Source organism: Dromiciops gliroides, chromosome 5 (assembly GCF_019393635.1).
Source record: "Dromiciops gliroides isolate mDroGli1 chromosome 5, mDroGli1.pri, whole genome shotgun sequence".
Classification (NCBI taxonomy): domain Eukaryota; kingdom Metazoa; phylum Chordata; class Mammalia; order Microbiotheria; family Microbiotheriidae; genus Dromiciops; species Dromiciops gliroides.
This window is the reverse complement of record NC_057865.1, coordinates 105,599,273-105,623,821: the sequence shown is the minus strand read 5'-3', so window position 1 is coordinate 105,623,821 and position 24,549 is coordinate 105,599,273. Positions and strand designations below refer to the sequence as shown.

General features: G+C 39.4%; 2 protein-coding genes across 2 annotated transcripts in view; one reads left to right on the top strand and one right to left on the bottom strand.

Moving 5' to 3' along the window:
- TBXAS1 (thromboxane A synthase 1) overlaps window positions 1-24,549 on the top strand; it is a 245,680-nt gene that overhangs the window by 13,315 nt on the left and 207,816 nt on the right.
- On the bottom strand, window positions 4,079-4,399 carry LOC122727921 (60S ribosomal protein L36-like). Its single transcript, XM_043965879.1, has one exon. It carries the CDS (start codon window positions 4,394-4,396, stop codon window positions 4,079-4,081), a length of 318 nt encoding a protein of 105 aa, XP_043821814.1. The 5' UTR covers window positions 4,397-4,399.

Genomic DNA, 24,549 nt, shown 5'->3' with positions numbered 1-24,549 from the left:
CCCAAAAATTCATTCCCTGTGTCTCTTTTGTGCTGCTTGAAATAATTTTCATGTATACAGAATTTTGTGCTTTATAACCACCTTTTTCTCTCTCCCTCTAAGAGTGAGCCTCCCTGAAGGCTTTGTATTATGTCTTCCTCTCTCTATATAACCTTTCTTTTGATGACCTTATAAACTCTCAGCAGCTCAATTCTCACCTCCATGCAGGAGACTCCCAAATCTATGTATCCAGACCTAATCTCCCTCCTGATTTGCAAGGCTTAATTTTCAGCTGCCTGTTGAATATCTCCATTTGGATGTCCCACCTATCAAAATTCAAAGTATTAGTTAACAAAATTATTAGCAGATAAACAGAACTGATTATCGTCACACATCCCCCCCAAACCCTAATCCTTCCCCGCTTCAAACTTCTCAATTTCTATTGAGAGCATCATTATTTTCTCAGTCACTCAGATTTATAGCTTTGGAATCAATCTATACTTTTCACTCTCCCTCACCCCCTATATTCAATCACTTGTCAAGTCTTGGTTATTTTACCTGCATAACATCTTTATTATTAGTTCTCTTCTCTCCATTGATTCAATCAACACTCTAGTTCAGGCCCTTATCACCTTTCACCTGAACTTTTTGAACAGCTTCCTAATTGGTCTCCTTGCTTCTCATCTTTTCTCAACCACCATACAGCTGAAAAATGTTTTTCCCAAAGCACAGATCTGTCTGTATTACTCACTGACCAAAATTTTTCAGTGGTTCCCTATTGTCTCTAGGATAAAATAGAAATTTCTCACACTGACTCTTAAAGTCATCCAGATTCTAGCTCCAAGGTATCTTTCCATACTTATTACCCTTTATTCCCCTCCCCACACTGTATTCCAGTGAACCTGACCTAATAACTGTTCTCTAAAGTTGGTATTTCTATCTCCCAGCTCCGTGTTTTTGCCTGCACTTTCTTCTATGCCTTCACTGTACTCCCTCCTCATCTTTGCCTCTTACTATTCTTAGCTTCCTTCAAGGCTTATCACCTACTTAAAGCCTTCCTGAGTCCCCATTACTGTTTATTTATCTTTGTACATGAGAGGCAGTATGCAGCATGATGGACAAACTATTGGACTTGGAGTCAGAAATACCTGTGTTCAAATCTTGCCTCTGATACTTACTAGCTGTGAGACCAAAGGTATATCATTTAATTTATCTTTGCCGCAGTTTCTTCATATTTAAGATGGAGATAATGTCTGTAATATTTATGACTCTCTCCTTATGGTGTTGTTAAGATCAAATGAGATGATGTGTGTAAAGCACTTTACAAACTTGAAAGTCTTTAAAAAACATCAGCTATTTTTTAATATTTTAGGTTCTTGGAGGATATAGACTTCCTTTTTGTCTTTATATTTTCACCTGCTTTCATAGTCCCTTGCACACAGCAGGTGCTTAATAAATGTTTGTAGGATTGAATTCAAATTATTTGAGCCTGATTAAATATGGCAGCTAGAACAGAGAGATTTGGAGAGGGAGAGAACAATTGATGGGGAATGAAAAAAGCCCAAAGTGAGCATGAAAGGAGGAGTCCACAGAAAGAAGACATACTTGCAGAGGAACAGAGAGGAATAGACTCAGAGGGAGAAGAAAGCCCTATAAGTTCTTTGGTAGGTATTTTAGAAAGTAAATTCCTCCCATTTGTCCCTGCCATTCCCTTGAACTTTGGTGATCAGAGTAAGTTATCACTGCTTATCACCAACCAGAAAAATATTGATTAGGAGATTCACCACTATTCACAGCTCTTTAATGCCTCTAATCTTTAAATCTTAATGGGCTTTGCTCTGAATAGGACATAGCCACAGCAACCTGCTAAGGAGGAAATTATTCTTTGGGTTGTACCTGCCACATCTAATGCAATAGCAGGTCAAATGAAATCCCATTGAATCTTGTCCATTGCCTTATACAATAGCTGTGCTCCTAGAAAATTGAACATATATAGAATTTTTGCAAATCAAACTTTATTTTCCCTATGACTTACATGATTACCAGAGGCAGAGAGAGAGAGAGAGAGAGAGAGAGAAACACATATGTTTGTTTAATCCTGGAGTCACAAATATGAGCAAGCAAAACAGTCTCTGCCCTCAATAATTCTTGAAATTCTTCTTGGAAAAAAACCCTTTAATGGTAGAAGTCAACCTATAAGTGGAGTTAGAAAGCATAGGTACTGGGGCATGGTATGCAGATATTGGTCAAGTACAGACCTGGATCTGGGCATGATAAGGTGAAAGCTCACTTCTGAGAGCCTGTAGTTCTGGGGGCAGAGACCAAGTTTCAAGTGGAAAAGGAAAAAGAATGCTGGCCTTCTGGTACATGGTGAGGAGATGGGCAGGAAGCGTGGAAGCTTAGTTGCCAGCAATGTAAGCTCACCTATTGGAGCATCGGGAAGATTCTAGTGGAACTCTTGGTTGTCACTGAGAACAACTTCTATGACCATAAATTGCTCATCCAGCCTCTATTTGAAAGTCCCCAATCTAGAGATTTTTCATTACTTTCTGGGATAGCCTATTTCATATTTGGAGAGTCAGTCGATCAATCAATAAGCATTTCTTAAACATTGACTCCCCACCAGGCACTGTGCTAAGCTCTGTGGATACAAAGAAAGGCAAAGCACTGTCCCTGACTTCAAGAAGGTCACATTCTAATGGGAGAGACAACATGCAAACAATTATGTATATACAAAAGGGCAGCTAGATGGCCCAGTGGATAGAAGAGTGGGCTGGGAATCAGGAAGACTCAACCTTCTGAATTAAAATCTGGTCTCAGACACTAGCTGTGTGACCCTGGGTAAGTCACTTAAACCTGTTTGCATCAGTTCCTCATCTGTAAAATGAGCTGGAGAAGGAAATACAAAACACTCCAGTATCTTTGCCAAGAAAACCTCAAATGGGGTCACGAAGAGTCAGACATGACTGAAATGACTAAACAGTAGCAAAATGTACATACAAGACATAAACAGAGTAGATAGAAAATCATCTCGGGGGAAAAGGGGGAGGGCATGAAGTGGGGACATTTCCAATTCTTGGATTTTTTCCCTCATAACAAGCTGAAATCTACCTCTCTGCAATTTCCAGCCACTGTTACTGGTTTTCCCCTTTGGAGCCAAGCAGAACAGATGATATCCTTCATATATTTAAAGACAGCTGTCAAGTCTCTAGCCCTATTTTCCCACCCCCCATTTTTTCTTCTCCAGGCTATAAATATCCCCAGTTCCTTAAACTGATCCTCATGGCATGTACTTGAGGTACTTCACTCTGTTCACCCTTTTCTGGGCCCTCTACAAATGACTGGTGTCCTTCCCAAACTGTAGGACCTAGAAGTGAACATGACCCTCCAAGGGCACTTCTCATACTATGCTTATCTCACTACAAGTTAAAATTATACTGGCTTTTAAGCTATTCCATCCTACTATTGGTTCATCTTGAGCTTACCCATAGCATCTAAATATATATATATATATATATATATATATATATATATATATATATGTATATATAATTTTAGCTTTCCCCAATTACATGTAAAAATAATTTTTAACCTTCATTTTTTACAATTTTGAGTTCTGAATTCTTTCCCACCTTCCCTTCCCTTCTCCCTCATTGAGAAGGCAAGCAATTTGAAAGCAGGTTATACCTGTGTAGTGATGCAAAACATAATTCCATATCAGTCATGTTTTGAAAGAAAACACAGACCCAAAAAACCCCAAGAAAAATAAAGAAAGTGAAATAACAATCTGCTTTGATCTGCATTCAGATTCTATCAGTTCTTTCTCTGGAGGTGGATAGCATTTTTTATCCTAAGTCCTTTGGAATTGTCTTGGAGCTTTCTATTGTTGAGAATGCCAAAGTCATTCACAGTTGATTATCATACCATATTGCTGTCACTGTGTTCAATGTTCTCCTGGTTCTGCTCATTTCACTTTGCATCAGTTCATATAAGTCTTTCTAGATTTTTCTTAAATCCCTCTGCTCATCATTTCTTCCCCCCCCCCCCCGTTTGTCAAATCTTTATTGGGTAATTGGGGGAAAGGCAGGCAGGGTCCAGTTTAGCCCTTCTTGGCAGCAGCCTTCCTCACGGCAGCCAGGATGTTGCTGAGCTCCTCTCTCTTCCTCTCGACCCAGATGTGAGTTCCCACCCTTTTTTGGATGAATTTTAGGGTTTGCTTATCCTTGGAGACCTTTAACAATTCCAAGGCCCACCTCTCATAAGGGGCAAACCCACACACCTCCCAGATTATATCTTTCACAAACTTGGTGTGTTTGGTCAGGCGTCCACGGCGGCAACAGTGTCGCAGCTTTGAAACATTTTTGGTAACTTTGTGGCCTTTGTTAAGGCCCACAGCCATGGGGTAGCAGATGGCCATGGCTGCAGCATGATTGTAGTCTCAACGACAGCCACAACAGAAGGAAGGCTGCTCATCATTTCTTATGGCACAATAGTGCTGCATCACAATCATATACCACTACTTTTTTAGCCCTTCCCCAATTGATGGACATCCCCATAACTTCTAATTCTTTGCCACTACAAAAAGCGATGGGTGACCTGGGAGCTTTCCTTAAAGGGAGGCTTTGGGAAAAGTTCTTTGCTCCACCTTCCAGCTGTTCAGTCAGAGGTACAGAGGATACCGGGGGCACTGACGAAGTATGAGTCAATCAGTAAACATGTTAGACCCTGTGGATACAAAAAGAGACAAAAGACAGTCCCTGTCTGCCAAGAGTTCACCATCTAATGGAGCTCAGAATCTAACAGAGGGCTACCAAAGTTGATGCAGTCTTGCAGGATGATGTTTCCTGATGATGAGATTTCCTAGGGTTGTGATGGAATCCAGACCAAGGAGTACAAAGCTGGTGGGAAATGAATGAGTGTCTGAGGCAGGATTTGAATATGAGCTTTCTTGACTCCAAGTTCAACATTCTATCCACTGCATTGGCTAATTCCAAGTGTGTGGACTTAATTTTTTCCCTATGATGACATAGATTTTATTTGTATTTTTCAGAAAGAGGATGACTGGCCTAGGAAAGGTTGAACCCATGAAGAGATCAGCAGAGGTAGAGAATAAGAATAATAAGAAAGGCTGATAGGACTCTCTTGTGAAATTGTCCCCCAAAGAATTGAACCTACATTTGGTGAATGACAGTGTAATATGGTAAAAAGAACACAAGACAAAAAAGCTAAAAAACAAAACCAAAAACTTGCTCTTGACACTTAATACTGTTGACTCTGGGTAAATCACTTAAGCTTATTGTGCCTCAATTTTCCCTTCTGTAAAAAGAGGAGAATAATACTTGCACTATCTAATCCCAGGGTTCTTATGAGAAAAGTCTTTTCTAATCCTTAAAAAGGGCAACATTACATGGAGGTAGACTTCAGTTCAATATAAAAAGAGGTCTGTTGCATTCATAAGCATTACAATTGGAATTCTCTCTCACAAGACCAACTCTCAGCCCTCTGCTTTTCTGACTTCTGCCCAGTAACAGCTGAAGGACACTTGCCATCAGTAATAGCAGTTTTATTTCTGAGCTAATTACATGCCATATCTGAGGGTTTTTTTCCCCAGGATCAATAGAAATCTCATATGTTCCAGTTGGATAAATCAGAATATTCAAGCAATATTGTATAACTAGGCATATTTCAACCCAATTTTTGGCACCTTTTTACTATGAAACATTTATTTATAGTTGTCTTGGTTGATACTGATACATATCCAGGCTTTCACTACTTGATGCTAAATATGGTGACATTTGAAACACACCATCCAGATATTTGGGTGGATTCTTTAAAGTTTTTATTTGATGTCTGGTGTTGTTTGGCCCAAGAGGGTAAAACCAGGGCCAGTGGACAGAAGTTGTAGAGAGGCAGATTCAATATAAAGAAAAACCTACTATTAATTAGAACAGTTCAGAAATGAAATAAGCTCTTTTGGGAGACAGTGAGTTCTCCGTCTCTAGAATTTTTCAAATAGAGGTTGGACCTCTTAGGTTCTGAGATTCTATGATTCCCTCTTCATAGTGTAAACAATAAATATGCTATTCAATGAATTAATTTCAAAATTCCATTTGATCTACTTGTTTCAAAATGGCCCTGGATTATACAAGGACTCAGGTTCATACTTTGGGGGTTTTCATTAATAAATCACTTATTTTTTTTGTTTTTGTTTTTGGGTGAGGCAATTGGGCTTAAGTGACTTGCCCAGGATCACACAACTATTAAGTATCAAGTGTCTGAGGTCAGATTTGAACTCAGGTCCTCCTGAATCTAGGACCTGGGCTTTATCCGCTGCTCCACCTAGCTGCCCCAATAAATCACTTCTCTATGTTATTTTTTTGTCTTCACCCAGGTAAATCTGGGAACTTCTGAAGTTAACTAAGGTCCAGGTATTCAATGGCTCACCAGGTTAGTAGACTCAGGTGAGGAACAACATGGAAACAATCAGACATTTATTCAGGACAGAAATGATTATTGAGCAATAGAAAGTAACTACAGGCCACATTCCTGGTAAATACAGTCTCATTTCCCTTTTCCTCAGTGGTTTGAGTTTCAACCCCTCCAAAGAAATTCACTAATACAATAAGGAAGACTAGGACAAAGTCTCTTGGTAGCCAGATGAGGGTTTGTGGAAAATTTATCGAGAATAATTTTTGTTTGTCTGCTTAGATTCCAGATGTTCTCTCTGCAGCCAGGATGTTTCCTTCCTTTATTCTGTGAGAACTCAGATGTTGTAGGACTCCTGGATTCCTAGATACCAACTACGACTCTCTCAGATACTCCACTGGTGGCTCTCCTCTTCCTTCTCCAAAACCTTTGTTTCCTTCCAATCATCATTTCTACTGTTGATACTCTACATGAGTCCACTGGAAAAGGAGTTCTTGTTATCTTCCAGTGAATGTTCTTGCTCTGGGCTCAGGCATCTTGGGAAATGTAGACCTTTCCCTACCAGGCTTATCTGTAACATTGGTACCACAGAGATAATTGGTTGGCTGAATTTTTTTGTTTTGTTTTGCATGGTCATTTTGGTATCATAGCCACATATCCTATACATAAAACTTAGAAAGAAAGCAGGGTGGTGTAGTGAAAAGAATATTGGTTAAAGCTCAAGAAATGTCAGTTCTGACAGTGGATTTGCCATTAATAGTGTTTCCTTACAACTGAATAGCAGTTTACAAAATGCTTTCACATAGGCAATCTCATTTGATCCATGCCAATGACCCCATAAAGTGAATAGGGCAAAAGTATCTATTTTAAGATGTACTTTTTGATTTCCCCATTAGAATGTCAACTGACTTAGAGCAGAGATTGTTTCATCTTTTGGTCCTATACCCCCAGCACCTGGCACAATGCCTGGCATGTAGTAGGTGCTTAATAAATACTTGTTGGTTGGTTTATTCCTAAAACAAGCCTTAGAATCGTGTTACAAAAGAGGAAACTGAAATGCAAATGCCTTCTTGTTACTATGTAGTGGAAACAGGATTTAAACCTAGCTTTCTTACCTTGGTCAAGTTGTCCAATCTCTCTGAGCCTCAGAGTCTTAATCTGTAAGATGAGGAGGTTGAACTAAATGATCTCCAAAGTCTCCTTTAGCTCTAAGATTTTATGAAACATAAACTAATTTAACAAGTATGTCGAGGGCCCAGCAAAGTAGTATAAAGCAGAAGAAGGTGTGCTGGGGCCCACTTTGGTTGGAATGCTGACTTTGCCACTAGCTCTGTGACGAGGATAAAGATACCTTCTGTCTTTGAGACTCAGTTTCTTAAAACGGAGATAATATTTATCTTAGGTATCTCACAGTATTATTTCAAGGTTTCAATTGATCAACTGATAAGCATTTATTCAGTGCCTACTATGTGCCAGGCACTGTACGGAATACAAAAAAGGGGCAAAAGAACAGTCCCTGACCTCAAGAAGCTTATGATCTAATGGGGAAGACGGCATGAGAACAAATATATGTAAGGCAAGCTATATGCGGAATAAATAGGAAATAACTAAAAGAGGGAAAGCACTAGAAGTAAGAGGGGTTAAGGAAGACTTTTTGGAGAAGGTGAGATCTTAGTATGGACTTATAGGAAATCAGAGGTGTCAGTGGAGTGGAGGAAGTGAGGGCGTGGAGGAGAGAGGGTGGCATGGGGAACAGCCAGAGAAAATTCCTGGAGTGATGGAGGATCTTGTTCATGGAACAGCCAGGAGGTTAGTGTCAGTGGATCAAAGAGTACAGGTCAGGGAGTAAGATGGAAGAATACTGGAAAGATAGATGGGGCTGGGTTTTGAATGGCTTTGAATGCCAAGCAAAGCATCTTTTTATTTGCTCCTAAAGGCAATAGAAGCCATAAGAGTTTATTGACTAGGGGGATGACACATTCGGACCTGCATTTTAGGAAAATTATTTTGGTTGTTGAATGAAGGATGAATTGGAGTGGGGAGAAACTTGAGGCAGGCAGACCCACCAACAATGATTTCAATAGTCCAGGCATGATGTGATGAGGTCTTAATGTATGTAAGGCACTATAGAGCCGTTATGTTAGCTGTTCTAGGAATGGCTTTCTCACACATACACATACACATACACAAACACACACACACGCAAAGTAAAAGAAAGCTTTGTGTAAGGAGTAGATCTTGAACTGAAATTGGCAGAAAAAAGCAGGATCTGTATTGGCAAGGAGGAAACGGGTAAGGGAATTTAATTCAGGTGGGGGAGATTGCACGAGCAAAGGCAACATCCCGGCACTAGAACATTTGATTTAACAAAACATTAAGAGTGTGAGTAATGGACACATTTTGGAACTACATTTTAAAGGCAGTAGATACATTTGGGTACCCTAGAGCATCAGGGTTGCATGCTGTTTCCTTTTTTGTGTCTTTGGATAAGAGCACTTTGGTTTAATAACACACTGATGAGCTTAGAGATCAAAGTGAGGCTGCTTATGAAAACTAGGCTTGCTGCTTCCTCGAGGACCATTTTCACTGAATATTATTTTTTCCTTCTCTCTCTCTCTCTCTGTTTCTATGCAATACTTCCCTCTCTCTCCTTACTCTATTGATTTGCCCAAATGAGTGTACAAGGAGTGACTATGAAATAATGTGGTATTTTTAAAAACTAATATACCAGAACTTATATATCCAAACCAGTGTTGTCCTTTTAAAGTAGTCACCTTGGGAGGCTATATGCTTATTTCAAGGAAACTCAAAATTTGGGGGGGGGGGAATTGCTCTTTTGGAAATGCTTTCACAAATTATATCCATTTAAAAATAGAGAGAGAGAGAGAAGCTCTGCCTCCTCTATGAGGTCTTCACGAAATGCCTCAGTAATGGCAAATCTTTGTCCTTTGAGGATAAATTTAACTTTTGGAAATAGTCAAAAAACATTTTGAAATCAGATGAACAAATCTGGTTATCAAGGTGGAAAATGCTTGTGGGTCCAGAAATGAAGTGTGACAACAAAGGAGTGGGATTGGTTTTCTTTTGTGGCTTATAAATGATCTCTGAAGGAGATTCCAAAAGAGGAGTTCTGGAAATACCATGAATAAAGCCAGAATCTTTAGAATAAATGTATGGTTTCCAAAGTGACTAGAGGATCATAAGGTCTGATGGAAAGAGCATTGGTTATGGAGTCAGGAGGTTTGGGTTTGAAGCTCAGCCCTGATATTTACTAGGTATATGATCATGGGCAAGTCACTTAACTGAAGCCTCAGTTTTCTCTTCTGTAAAGTGGGGTTAATGCACTGCCTTCCTCAGTGGGGTTGTAAAGAAAAAAAATATATGTAAATCTTCAAGTGCTATATAATTGTAAGTTGTTGTACAGTTGCTATTTACAAAATCCATTTCAGTGCTTTATGGTCCCATGTCATATCTCATCTTGCCATTCCAGTGCTCTGTTTTGGAGCAGAGATGAAAAGCTCATTCCTTCTTGAACAAAGCCAATCAGCGGCTTCACACTTACACCTCATCATACTGCTCTCAGTGTGTGTGCAACACAGGTTCCTTGGGAGGATAGTGGCTCTCCCAGAGATGGAGCAATTGGTTTATTGCTTTTTTTTCCCCAAACACCATAATAACAAGCAAAGTATAATAGCCTGCCGTTTGTCACTGCGAGTAAATGCTCTGAGACTACAACCTCAGAACTATTCATGAGACGTGTCTCTGCTTGCAGAGGCAGTGTTGGATTCGGGCAGGGGGATGAGCACTTGGGGAGAGAGGGGATGGGTGGCAGATGCACACACTGTGGTTTCACTGCTGTTTCAATTATTAAGCACGTCCTTGCTCCTAGCGAGCTAGAAATCTGCTAAGTCGCAGAATTCGACGATGACTGTCAGCTCTATATTGCTGGTGAGAATCATTGGCTGAATATGGGGTTTCCCTGGGGCCATCTGGTACCTCAGTTGTCTTCCAGCTAGCTCCCCAGCAGTCCCTGGTGCTATGCCAATTCTGCAAAATGGCCACAGATCTGTGGTATGTCCTCTGGTATGCATGCTCTGTGAGGACAGACATCGGCAGACGACCAGCTCCGGAAGGGTGATGCCAGAAATGGGCTAACCCTTTTTGAGTAAAGGCATCTGGACAACTGTTGGCAGAAGAGGTGGCCTCAAAAATAGTGCCAGTCTCTGTAAATAGGGGGTACTGTCAGAAACCAATCGGGATACACAGTATGCAGCCGCTCGGCTGTCTAGACAATGGTATTTGAAGGGTGCTGGGAGGACCTGCTTGTCCCCAAACCATTCCCCTGGGTCCTACCCAGCCCGAACACTTCATCCACATTCCTACCTCCACATCTCTACTTGCTTCATACCCACAGCCCTGAATTCTGATCCGTTCTATTTATCTAAGTACTTTCCTTCAGTGAAGGGACCTTAGAGCCCTTAGTTAGCTGTTTTAGGGATCGAGTTCTGCCTCCTCTATGAGGTCTTCACTAAATGCCTCAGCAGTGAGTAATCTCTCCCACTGTGAACCTTCTCTAACACATTGTCCATAGCCCTTGTTCAATGCTTCCATTCAATCCAACAAATATTTATTAAGTATCATTGTTTGAGAAGGGCCTGAGTTGAAATCATGGGAGCACTAGGACAATGAGAAGCACAATGGTAACAAAAAGAGCATTTATGGTAGGTGAGAAAGATCAAATGGAGAAGCTCATATTTCCAGTCTCAGGGGGAAAGTCTGGGCAACAATCCCTAGGAAATGGCTGCCTAAAAGGGAACCTTCCAATGTCACTGACTCTGGATAGAGGTTTCCATGTGCCAGTTGGGGAGGTTTCTTATAGTCAGACCACCCTTAGGCATGAAACCTAGAGAGTCACATAATTCTGTCTCATTGGTGGTTGGTTACAAATATGGGGATTCTACTGTCTGGCTGGGTGTTTCAAACAGTGGCACTCTCTAGCTCAGCAAGTGTTACGTATAAAGAATTTTGCTGGTTTGATTCAAACACTGGTCCCTACCACACCTGAAATTAGTAAAGAGATCCTGTGTTTACTCTGTTTCTCTATATAAAAGCTTTCTGCAAAGCCCCTGTGACCCACAAGCACCTCCTCCGAGGAGAGCACTGTCCTAGGCAGTGGGGGAGATACAAAGTTTATATAAGACATGGTCCTTAGCCTTATGAAGCTGACAACATGGTAGGGGAATATAAAACAGAGGCAAATAACAATAATGCAACTATATGATCAGTGCCTTAGAGAGGCACAATGAAATGATCTTCTGAAGAATTCCAAAGGGAGAATGATCATTGCAGACTGAGAGTGATAAAAGAGGTGGTTTTTGAGTTGGGCTATAAAGAAAGGCTAGGCTTTTAAAATGGGGGGAGGGAAAATCCAGGCATAGGGTATCCTATGATTAAAGAAACAATTATGGGCCAATGAAGAACACACAAAGAGGAAACAAAATCACCTGGTTTGCTTGAAGTATAAGGTAGTAGTATAAGATAAGGCTAGAAAGGGAGAATGACCTCAGCTTGTAGAGGGCCTTGAATGCTAGACAAAGGAACTTGAACTTGACATATTAGGAAATTAGGAGCCAATAAAGGGTTTTATGCAAGGGAGGGACATGATCAGATTATGGAAAAAGAAGATGTATAAAGTATAGTCTGGAGTAAAAGAGGGGAGGAGAGGCAGGAAAAGCTCTTGAAGAGCCAATGGAGTAGTCGGGGCAAGTGGTAAAAAGGCCCTGTGCTTGGGGGGCAGGAAGGGAAAAGTGGGTGGCAAAGGGGAATTGAGACAAGGGGATAGTGGTGAGAAATGGGAAAGAGGGGATTTGGAAGGACTTGACCACTTATTATATGTAAACAGGAAGAGAGAGGAAAGAATCAAAATTAGCACCGATATTCTGAACATGGGAGGCTGGGGGAATGGTAGCGTGAGGAAGAAGTGTGTATGTGTGTGTGTGTATATGTGTGTGTGTGCACAGTGTATATATATATAAAATATTATTCCATACCATACCATATCATGTATTGAGATTAGAAAGTTATAGATATAGCCATGTGTTCATATCTTTATATTTAACCTCAATATATGTAATATATACACATATATACATGTGCACACACATCCATGCATATGTATGTATATATGTATATAAATATTATCATATATTGATATTAGATATAAATATATATACACACACACACATATATATCATTGTATCTAACCACAACCTGGCCCTTACAACTGTATATTCATTTTACTTTTCCTTGATTAACTTTCTGACACTCTCCAGTCAATCAAGTGGGCAACAAGCATTAAGTGCTTACTAAATGCCAGGCACTATGCTAAGTACCAGCACTAGAGATTAAAAAAAGGAGTAAAAACATATCCTGTCCTCAAAGAGCTTATATTCTAATAGAAGAGACAATGTGTAAATAATTTGGTACACATAAGAGATATTGTTTGTCTTTCGTACTCAAAAAGGATCATGGCATCAGGGTAATGTCATGACTTGCACTGAAATGGATTTAAGTGAGGGAGGGTTATGTAAGGTCACCAACCTTACTCTCTCCTCCGGAGCCATCTGGGTCCAGTGGCAAGATATATATCAGGATGACTGGAGATGGCCCTAGATGTTTAAGATGACTTGCTCAGGGTCACACAGCTAATAAGTGTTTGAGGTGATTTGAACTCATGTCTTCTTGACTTCAGGGTTGGTGCTCTATCCACTGTGCCACTTAGCTACCTCATAAGAGATATAGAGAGTTGATGGAAAGAAAGGAAAAGGATTGGTATTTGGGGCAACTGACTGACTCTCTCTCTCTCTCTCTCTCTCTCTCCTCCCTCCCCCACCTCTCTCTGTCTCTGTCTTTCTGTCTAACTCTCCCTATATATAGCCCCCCATCTCTCCAAGGAAAGGAGAGAGTTCTATTTCCTCATCTCTTCTCTGGGGCCATTATAGCTACAAAGTGTTCAGCTTTTTATTGTTCTTTTCCTTTATAGTCTCGAAGTTATTGTGTCTATTGTTTTCTTGGTTCTGTTTACTTCACTCTGGCACAACCAACTTTTGATGAAGCCAAGTTGGCTTTTAGTAATTGTTGCTTCCCTTTCTCAATGCTCATAAATCATCCCTTTAATAACATATTCTAGAATTTGACCATTTTCCATCAGCATTTCTACTTGGCTTCTATTCCACAGAGCAACATGCCCTCCCTCTGCTCCCCCCAGCATAAGCTGATCACCTGAAATCTCATTGCCATGATGAATTGGGTCAGGTCTGGATACCTTCTTAATTCACCTTCAGTTGCCTCTTCCCTGTGATTGGAGGACTGGAGGGAGAAGTGCTAAACTCCTCCCAAAGCCTTCCATTATAGAGGGCTCACAACTTCCTGGTAATTCCATTTTCCATCAGCTACTCTGCTTGGCTTCTCTCACCCCAGTCCCCACCCCCTTTTCAGCTTCCTTTTGTGTATTGTCTTCCTCCATTCGATTATAAACTCCTTGAGGGCAGGGTATGCTTTTTTCTTATTTGTATGCCCAGTGCTTAGGACAGTGCCTGGAACATAGCAAGGGCTTAATAAATATTGATTGAATTGAATTGACCAGGAATCTGAGTAAAATCTATAGCTCGTGAACACTGTTTCTTCTCTTATTTGAAAATTAAGGCAATATCTGTCTATTTCCAGGCCTTTTGTTCTCCAAAATATTTCAAAGGTTCAGTAATCACCTTCACAGTTTCTTTCAGTTTTCAGGGACACAGTTTGTCTACACCTGATAACTTGATCTTTCTGAGGGCATATACCATCCCCATATTTACCTTGGTTTTCTACTTCTTGTGAACCACTTTTCTGTCTTCTTGGGTCTGAAGATCATTCCCTCTGGTAGAAAAAGAGAGAAGCAAAATTAGAGTTAAAGCTAGGTTTATATTCCAAAGACATCCCCCAAGAGAGAAAAAGACCTATTTGTACAAAAATATTCATAGCAGTTCTTTTTGTGGTGGCTAAGAATTGGAAATCCAAGGAATGTCCATCAATTGGGGAATGGCTAAACAAGCTGTGGTATATGATGGTGATGGAATATTATTGTGCTATAAGAAATGACAAGCAAGATGTTTTCAGAAAGGCCTGGAAAGACTTGTATGAACTAATGTATAGTGAAGTGAGCAGAACCAAGAGAATGTTGTGCACAGAATCAGCAATATTGTTTGATGAAGAACTGTGAATGACTTAATTATTCTCAACAATACAATGATCCACGACTATTGATGAAATATGCTATCTACATCCAAAGAAAGAACTGATATTGATGGAACACAGACTGAAGCATGCTATTTTTCACTTTCTTTCTTTCCTTTTTTCCTTTATGCGAGTCTTTTTTTTTGGGGGGGGGTGAGGCAATTAGGGTTAAGTGACTTGCCCAGGGTCAAGGGTCTGAGGCTGGATTTGAACTCAGGTCCTCCTGAATCCAGGGCTGGTTCTCTATCCACTGTGCAACCTAGCTGCCCCTATTTGAGTCTTTTCTTATACAAAATGACAGTTTGGTAATGTTTTATATAATCATACATGTATAACCCATACCTGATTGCTTACTGCCTCAGGGAGGGGGGAGGGAAGGGAGAGAAGGAGGGATAAAAATTGGAACCCAAAACTATAAATAAAAATGTTTATTACTTAAAAAAAATCAGAGTTGAGCTGTTCCACATTCCCAAACTTATTATTATCATCCTAGACATACCAAAGAGTGGCTCTTTTACTTCTTTGTTCTTAATTTTCACCAATATTCCTAAAATAATAATAGCTAGCATTTTGGTAGCACTTTCAGGTTTGCAAAGTGCTTTACATTTTATTTAATACTCACAACAACCCAAGGAGATAGGTGCTATTATCATCCTCATTTTACAGATAAGGAAACTGAGGCAGACAGAACTAGTAAGTATTTGAGGCAGGATTTAAACTTGGTCTAAATGTACTTGTTGCTGTCTCCTCTTTGTTGTTCCTGGCATTCGTTGCCAGTCTTAGTTTTTTCTGAGCTTTAGCTCCCTGAAACTATTTTTTGTTTGTTTTTTGTGTTTTCTTTTTTTGGTTAGGGAATTTGGGTTAAATGACTTGCTCAAGGTCACACAGCTAGTAAGTGTCAAGTGTCTGAGGCCAGATTTGAACTCAGGTCCTCCTGCCTGACACTATTCTTATAGATCCATGCCTCTCTTCTATAATCATCAGTTGCTTCTATCTTTTACACATTTTTAAAAATAATTCATTGTGTGTTCCTTATTCATCTTCACTGTCTCTAGACAGTGCCCTGTTTTCTTTCCCATCAGAAGAATTTGTATTTCTGTAATTAGAATTTCATTTTTGAGAGCTTCCCATTCCTCTCAGGTTGATTTGCCCTGTAAAATTTCAGGCTATGGGATCCTGCTTCCCTGCTTTTCATTTCTTTGAACTCTTAAATCCATTTTCCCAAAATCTATAGTGAAATTTGAGACTATACCTGTTTTTCCTCTATCATGAATTCTAAGATAGAATGTCCATTCCCTCCCAAAGTTCCCATCATTTCTACTTCAGTGACCAGTTCTATCTTTTGGTCAGAATGAAGTCCAGAATAGCAGTTCATCTAATTGCTTCCTCCATTTTTATAAGAATAAAATTGCCAGCAAGGGAAGTCAACCATTTATCATTTGCTCTGTTTTTGGCAGAGAGCAAGCTACAGTAAATGACCAGAGAGTTGAGGTCCCCCATTACTACTATAATGCTCAGTTTAAAATCTATTTCCTGATCATCTCATCTATTTCCTCCTTTTGTCTTGGGGGTATTATAGTATATTCCTATAAAAATATGCCATCTGTCTCTTCAATACTCAATCAATAAGCATTCATTGAGCACCTACTATGTATCAGGCACTCTACTGAGTTGGGGATGCCAATAAAATGGATGGAAAACTTACATTCTAATGGGGAGGATGGAAAATACATATGTGGGATGTCCCAAGAGTCTTAGTACAATTAAAACTTCAAACTGCACTAAAACTTTCGGAATATTCTCTAATAAGCATAGACAGAATAAATATAAAAAGGATAAATACAAAGTAGTTAAATTCTTCTTCACTGCATCACCTTACTCTGGCTCTTGAAGTTCTTCACATGAATACATTTTCTAAATACATACAGAGATTCTCCCTTCCCTTAAATTTATTCAATTCCAAAGGACACAATTTCTATAAGTTTGAAAGTATGAAGGACAAATAATGGGCAACCCATGTGTATTCCTTTGGTTTTTCACTCGATGTCAAGAAAAAAAGAGAGAGAAAAGCCCTTGGCAAGTTGAGTAGATGCCCTTTGGTAGATTTATGGAAAGACATGATGGATGAGAATCAGGCTGAACTGGCTGTTAAAGATGGGTTGTGATCTTCATGATTATTCATGTTGATGAGCTCATAGATGCACTGGAGTATTGATGTCTTTCAGAGCCATGTTCTAGTCACTGGTACCATCTTACCCATGATTTCTATGAAATTAAATTTCCTCTTCAGATCTCTAGTTCATCTTTTGTATTACCCCTACTTTGTGAATTTGTATCTAGACATCTGAAACAATGGTTCTTCTGCTGACTCTCCTCTTCAATGAATTGCTGATCTTCTCAGCCGGAGTTCTTCCTCCTCTACTTTGGTATCTGGCATGGAATAGATATCTATATATCTGTACATACATATGTGTGCATATACATATATATGTATGTGTGAGTACATACACACACACAGAGGATTGAGAGAGACAGAGAGACAGGTAGAGAGACAGGCAGAGAGAGAGAGATACACACACACACACAGATTGAGACAGAGACAGAGTGTTTCTTCTTTTCTCCTTCCTTTTAAGAGACAGCCTGGCATAAAGGATAAAACATTGGAATTGGAGTCAGGAAAATCTGGGTTCAAATCTACATCAATCACTTACTACTTGTGTGACCTTGGGTAAGTTACTTAACATCTCCATTTCTTAGTGTCTTCATCCACAAAATAAAGGGTTTGGATTTGATGGTGTCTAAGGTCTCTTCCTGCTCTAAATCTCTCTCTGATCCTCTGATACTATTCAGTTTAAAATCTTCATCAGATTCAGAAATCTCCAGGTAACCATAGGCTTCCCACACTAATCATGCGTATTCCAATTCTAGCCCCCATTCTTATGTTTCAAGCTGTCAGTCAGAAATTCTTGTTCTCAGATGCCATTTTCTCAACCAGCTATTTACTTCTGGGGCCCTTATCAGCAACAGTGATGAAAATGTTCCATCCCCTAATGTCTTCAGCTTTTTGTCCAGTACTTTATAATTCTTTGTTTTTGTTTTTGTTTTTTGCAGGGCAATTGGGGTTAAGTGACTTGCCCAGGGTCACACAGCTAGTTAAGTGTCAAGTGTCTGAGGCTGGATTTGAACTCAGGTCCTCCTGAATCCAAGGCCAGTGCTTTATCCACTGCACCACCTAGCTGCCCCCAGTACTTTATAATTCTTAGCAATGTTTTATAGTTTCCTTTTGGTGATAATATTTATCCTCCTGTAAATCACCAAAAGCGGTTAGTGGTTATCAGGTTTGAAGCTTCAGGATCACTTGTGGTGTGTTGGAAGGAGCTCCCCATAGTAATCCAAAGTAGGTGCAGATTGACAAGGAATTTGTGGGAATTAAAGGAAAACTTCTAACTCTACATCAAATAAAGTCTTGGAATAGAGATGTTGATTCTCCATTAGGAAGAATAGTTATTGTTATTGTTGGTCCTTTGTTCTTGAAGAGGACCAGTGACCTCACGAGGGTGATGTTTTGGACTTGTGTATGAATTGAAGTGAGGCAGAGTTGCTCAAAGTCATCAGCCTTGTACTCTCCTCCAGTCATCAAAGTCCAGTGGCAAGACATAGTCTAGACAACTGGTGATGGTCCAGGATGCAGTAGATGGCTTTGACTTTTCTAAATTAGGGTCTTTCCCAGTTGTCCGAGGCAACACCCATTCAATGACCAAGATCTAGGTAAGAATTGAGACAAAAGATGACCTAATTTACCGTCACCAAAATATCAGTCTAGGAAGACCCTTGGAGTTTCCAGCCAGAACAGAAGATTAGGTGAAAGACAGATCAAGTGCCTGAGAGACATTAGCTAACTGGCTGTTTTACTGTTCCAAAAGAACTTGGACCCTGAGAGTGAAGACTCTAGGAACTGAAGAGACAGAAGCTATGGGTCTCTTCTTGAGAGAAGTGAGACTTTTCATGAATGCTACAATGCATATCCTATTCTGTGCTTCATCTTGACAAGAAACTGAAGGGGATCCTGGAGAGATTGGAAACTGACTTTTTGTTAGCTCACTTAAACTGGAGAAGTTTTTCTTTACTGGGAACCTTCCTTGTGGAGATGCGAATATTGAGTTACTCTTCAAAAGATCTCATGCCATTTGTCTTCTTGAGCTATAACCCTAGGCAAGTCATTTGACTTCTCCATGTTTCAGTTTTCCTCATCTGTGAATGGAGATAATAATAGCACCTGCATCCCAAGGTTACTGTAAGGATTTTTTTGTTTGTTTTGTTTTGTTTTTATACTGTGCAGATTAAACAATTATTTGTGTAAAATACTCTGCACACCTTAAAACATCATGTAAATGCTAGTTAGCTTTTACTGATTCTCTCATCTCTCATCACTAAAGATGATATTATGAAATCTGGCCTGGATCTACACATGAAAGTGAACTTGAGTGTAGCACAATATTAACTGCCAGCACAAAACTGAAGACTACTTTTGGAAATAGGTGAGACAAAGCTTGGTGACAATTGTATCATATTGTATCATAAGAGATAAAAGTTTCCCTTGGTTCAGATTTATAAATACAAGGGCTGGTGTTAGAAGCAGTGCCTCCCCCCCCCCCCCATCTCTCTGTCTGTTTCCCTACCCCTGCATGTACACACACACACACACACACACTCCCCTTTTATTTATAACTTTAGTATTTCTGGTTATCCTCCCTTGAGACCTGCCTTGTAACAAAAAAATTAGATAAACAAAACCAAATGACATTCCAACCATATCTTATTTTTTTTCGGGCTTCTTTTCAGTTAAAGAGACATTTAAACCTATTTAAACCAACAACTGGATCCAAAGCCCAGGGTCTGATAAAAGATTACAACCAAATGGACAAACCTTTTCTAGGTCTAATTGGTCCTAGCGACTTACTCTTAATCAATAATTTGTCCTCATTGACTCTAAATAAAGTAAAAGTAGTTTAATGTAAATAGCTCAAAGTATAAATCTAAATTTCTAAAAGACCTATAATTTTTACCCCATTCTTCCACTCACTGAAGTGAGTTTAAGGGGGTAATTTTTGTTCTTTTAGTGGAATAGAAGATGGCTGATTGAATCCTTCCTTTGTGTAAGTTGTACCTTTATACACTGAAATTTTGGCTCATTGGCTTCTAATGAAAACATTTTCAGTTTGTGAATTTTGAATGAATTCACTCCTTATTTTAGCTGCATTGTATGTAACATTCCTCACCTTCAGTCCTCCACCTTTCTACCTAAAGGAAAGAGATACTTCCTCATGCCCTCGGGGTAGCCAAGATTGCTCACCAGTACTATATAGCATTTGGCTTCATTCACTTTTCTCTTCATCTACATTACTGTAGTTATTGTGAACATTTTCCTCTTTGTTCTAGTTACTTTCTGCTGCATTAATTCAAACAAGTCTTCCTAAGTGCTATAAATATTTTTTGTACTCAAGGGGGCCTTTTTTCCTTCTGTTTTTTTAAACTTCCGTTAGAGCCTGTGTTCGTTGGTGGGAGTTCTGGGGGAAGGGTCCGGACAGTTAATAACTTCTCTCACATAATTTTGAGTTGTTTTCCAGAATTATTGGACCAATTAATGGCCTCACCAACAGTATATTGGCGTGCATATATTCTCTTGTTCTTCTAACATTGTTAATTTCTGCCTTTTGTCATCTTTGCCAATTTGCTGGGTGTGAGGCGAAACTTCAGAAGTGTTTTCATTTGCATTTCTCTTGTCCTTTTTAATTTGGAAGAATCTTTAACATGGTTGCTAATAATTTGCAATTCTGTTTTTTAAAAAAAGGTTTCATAAAGGCAGCATGGTACAGTGGATAGAGAGCTGGCCTCAGAACTAAGAAGATTGGGGTTAAGTCTGTGTACCAGGGGATGTGCTAAAGGAAGCTCCACCAGCTCATTTGGGAACTGATTGTTAAATGTTCAATGTGAGCATTTACACCTCAGATTTGGCAAATGCTACAAATCAGGGCTTGATTTATTGTTTTGTTATTTCTAGACTTAAGAAAGTGATGGAGAAAATGTTAGTAATATAAATAACACTTAAAGACAGTTGTGAATGCATGGTTTATTTTGGTTTGGGGGAGTTTTTGAGGGCCAGTTGTTAAATATTTACCAGCACATCCCTTTGTGTGCTCCTGGACAAGTTACTGAACTTTTCAGGGCTCAAGCAACCACATTAGCAGAGGAAAGTTCCTCTCCCAAGAATTCCCCACAGCAATGAAATTTTACATATAGTACATATCCCTATATTTATTGATGCCTTCTGTTTTTTACAGCAGTTGTTCTTCCTCCCTTCCCCCAACCAGCCACTATCTCAGAACCAAACCTTCCTTTGTATTAGAGAAAAAGTTAAACAAAAATAACTGATACCATATACTACCATAACCACATCTAACAATATATACAACATACTCCCTTAGTAACCCCCTAACTCTGTTGAAAGAAGGGAGATATGCCTTGTCATTTGTTCTATACAAACATTATTAGATTTTTCATTTGCTCTTCAATGTCTCTAAAAGACCATTACCAGGGGCCTTTTTTCTGGTTCTGCTTTTAAACTTCACTCTTCATCCATTCATAAAACTACTTCCTTGCTTCTCTGAATTAATAAGATTCACCATTTCTGACTGTACAGTAATATTCCCTTACATTCATATATCACACATTTTTTTTTTTTTTTTTAGCATTCTTCAATTAATGGGCACCTACTTTGTCTCTTGGTCTTTGCTACCATAAAAAGTGCTGCTATGAATATTCTCTCTCTCTCTCTGTCTTTCATTTCCCTGTCTGCCTACCTGTCTGGTTCAATGGATAGAGCACTGGACCTGAAATCAAATCTGGCCTCCGACACCACCTGTGTGACCCTGGGTGAGTCATTTAACCCTGTTTATCTCAGTTTCCTCATCTGTAAAATGAACTGGAGAAGAAAATGGCAAACCACTCCAGTAGCTTTGCCAAGAAAACCCCAAATGGGGTTGGATGTAACTAAAATGACAGAATACCCTATCATACCAAGTTCAGTGGTTACTAAGGGGTCCAATTCCACTATCGATCAGTAAGGAGCTTTATTTTATTTTATTTTTTTAGTGAGGCAATTGGGGTAAAGTGACTTGCCCAAGGTCACACAGCTGGTAAGTGTTAAGTGTTTGTTAAGTCCTCCTGACTTCAGGACCTGTGCTCTATCCACTGCACCACCTAGCTGCCCCATCAGGAGCTTTATTTAACCTGCTGTTTCTGATCTGACTTGGTTCTCTCATCTTTAGGCTGTCTGGTACCCCTCCCCCACTTCTAGGGGCTCACCATAGTGGTATTAGACAGTGCAGATACCCAGTTGGCTTAGTGCTACTGTGGCTCAGAACTGTTAAGCTCAAAAGACCCTTAGGCCTCAGCCTCCCCTAGTAGCAGACATTACAGGAGTATGCCATTTCATCAAGTGGATATTATTACATATAATAAAAATAGCTTTCTTATGACAACTCTTTGTTTATGTCTTCTGAGCTTTGATCTACTAAAGCTCGACAGTCTCCCCCTCACTAACACTACTAGGAGAGCTAAGCAACAACACTCCATGTTCAGTTTTACTAAAAGTACAAGTTCCTCTATATCAATTTTCCTAATGACTCCAAGACTGATGCCAACACTTGGCCACTTTTCTTTGGCCACTCCATGACTGTTTACATTCAAAACTGTCCTTTTATTGCACTCACTTTCACCTGAATCACTCTCCAGGTGCCTTTTGTCTATTGATGGCCTTTTACTGAAGAGACTGGATATTTCCTGCCTGCTGGTCTCTAGTGATGGATTAGGCTCATCTGATGAGATTAAATCTGTTCTTTTTAGAATGTACCCTGATATCACCACAGAGAGTCTTAGGAGTAACCGTAATGGGCTTTGTCATGGTAGAGAGCCCTGTCAGTCTGATAGTTAGCATTAGGATCACAATAACATCTTGTCCTTGGGCATCAGACTCCAAAGAGATGGAAATCATAGCAAGATCCAGTTCTGGTGGAAACTGTGAGCTACAACACCAGGCTATGAGGTTCATATCCACAGCTCTGGGGAATAACTAGGGCACAATCCCAGAGGACCCTGGCATAAGCAAAATGAGGGGATTGAACTAAATGGCCTCAGAAATTCCTTCAAGCTGCAAATCTGTGATCCTATGATTGGAATATTAAGTGCAGTGAATAGATATGGCAAACAGGTCCAGTCATTAACACAGAATATCTCTCAAATTATTTAAATATTCATTTATCTCTGTAGGAAGTTTTGCAGTTATATTTACGGCATTAACCTCCCCTTCATGTGTCTTGGTAGGTTTAATTCCCTGGTATTTTATGTGGGTTGTTTTCTTTTTTGTTATTTTAAATAGGTTTTTCTTCCTATCCCTCCTCCCCCTTTCTGGGTTTTGTTATTAATACACAGAAAGGTTGATAATTTCTTTTCTTTTCTTTTTTTTTTAGTGAGGCAATTGGGGTTAAGTGACTTGCCCAGGGTCACACAGCTAGTAAGTGTCAAGTGTCTGAGGCCGGATTTGAACTCAGGTCCTCCTGACTCCAGGGCCGGTGCTCTATCCACTGAGCCACCTAGCTGCCCCTTGTCTTATTATTGTAGCTAGAATTTCTAACACTGGGTCAAATAATAATAGAAACTCTTGGCATCTCTGCTTTATCCATGAAATAATTGAGAAAGGCTCCAATATTTCTACATTGCAAACAATGTTAGCTATTAGTTTTAGTTAAATATATTTTTTTTGTTTTTGTTTTTTGCAGGGCGAGGGTTAAGTGACTTGCCCAGGGTCACACAGCTAGTAAGTGTTAAGTGTCTGAGGCCGGATTTGAACTCAGGTCCTCCTGAATCCAGGGCCGGTGCTTTATCCACTGTGCCACCTAGCTGCCCCACTCCATGGTTTTTATATCAACCATGTTCATCTCATAGGAGTTTGATATAAAGTAAATTCTTTATTTTTACAAGGAGTTTATGTAACACAGAAGATATTTGTTCTTTAAATGTTAGAAAGAATACATTTGTAAATACATCTGAACCAAGGGTATTTTTCAGTGGCAATGCATTTAATGGTTTGTTCAATTTCTCTTCCTGAAACTTGATCATTTATAGTCTCTATTTTCTATTTTATTTTTCTGGGCATTTTATATTTTTGCAAATATTTATCCATTTCATTAAAATGTTGTATTATTGGCATATGATTAGGTATGGTAGTTTCTGATAATTTTCTTCATTTCTCCTCCATTCACTGTGACTTTTCCCATTTCATCTTTTATTTTCCTAATTTGCCTCATCTCTCAAATAAGATTAGCTAATAATTTACCTACTTTACTGATTTTTTTTTTGCAGGGCAATGAGGGTTAAGTGACTTGCCCAGGGTCACACAGCTAGTTAAGTGGCAAGTGTCTGAGGCTGGATTTGAACTCAGGTCCTCCTGAATCCAAGGCCAGTGCTTTATCCACTGCACCACCTAGCTGCCCCTACTTTACTGATTTTGTAAAGGTTTATTTATCATCTCTATATTCTTCTTGTTTTTCAACTTTATTCACCTCTTTGATTTTTAAAAATCTCTGTTCCTATGCTTATTGGGGGATTATTAATTTATTGATTTTCTAGATTTTCTAATTTTCATGTTGAATGCATCTGTTTTTATCTTCCTCTCTTTTGTTAATAGAAGTGTTCAGAGATACATAGTTTGTGCCTCATAGATCTGTGGATCTAGTGCTTGAAAGAACTTCATAGGTCATCTAGTCCATTTCAAAGATGAGGAAATTAGGCCAGAGAATTTTCCAAGGTCAC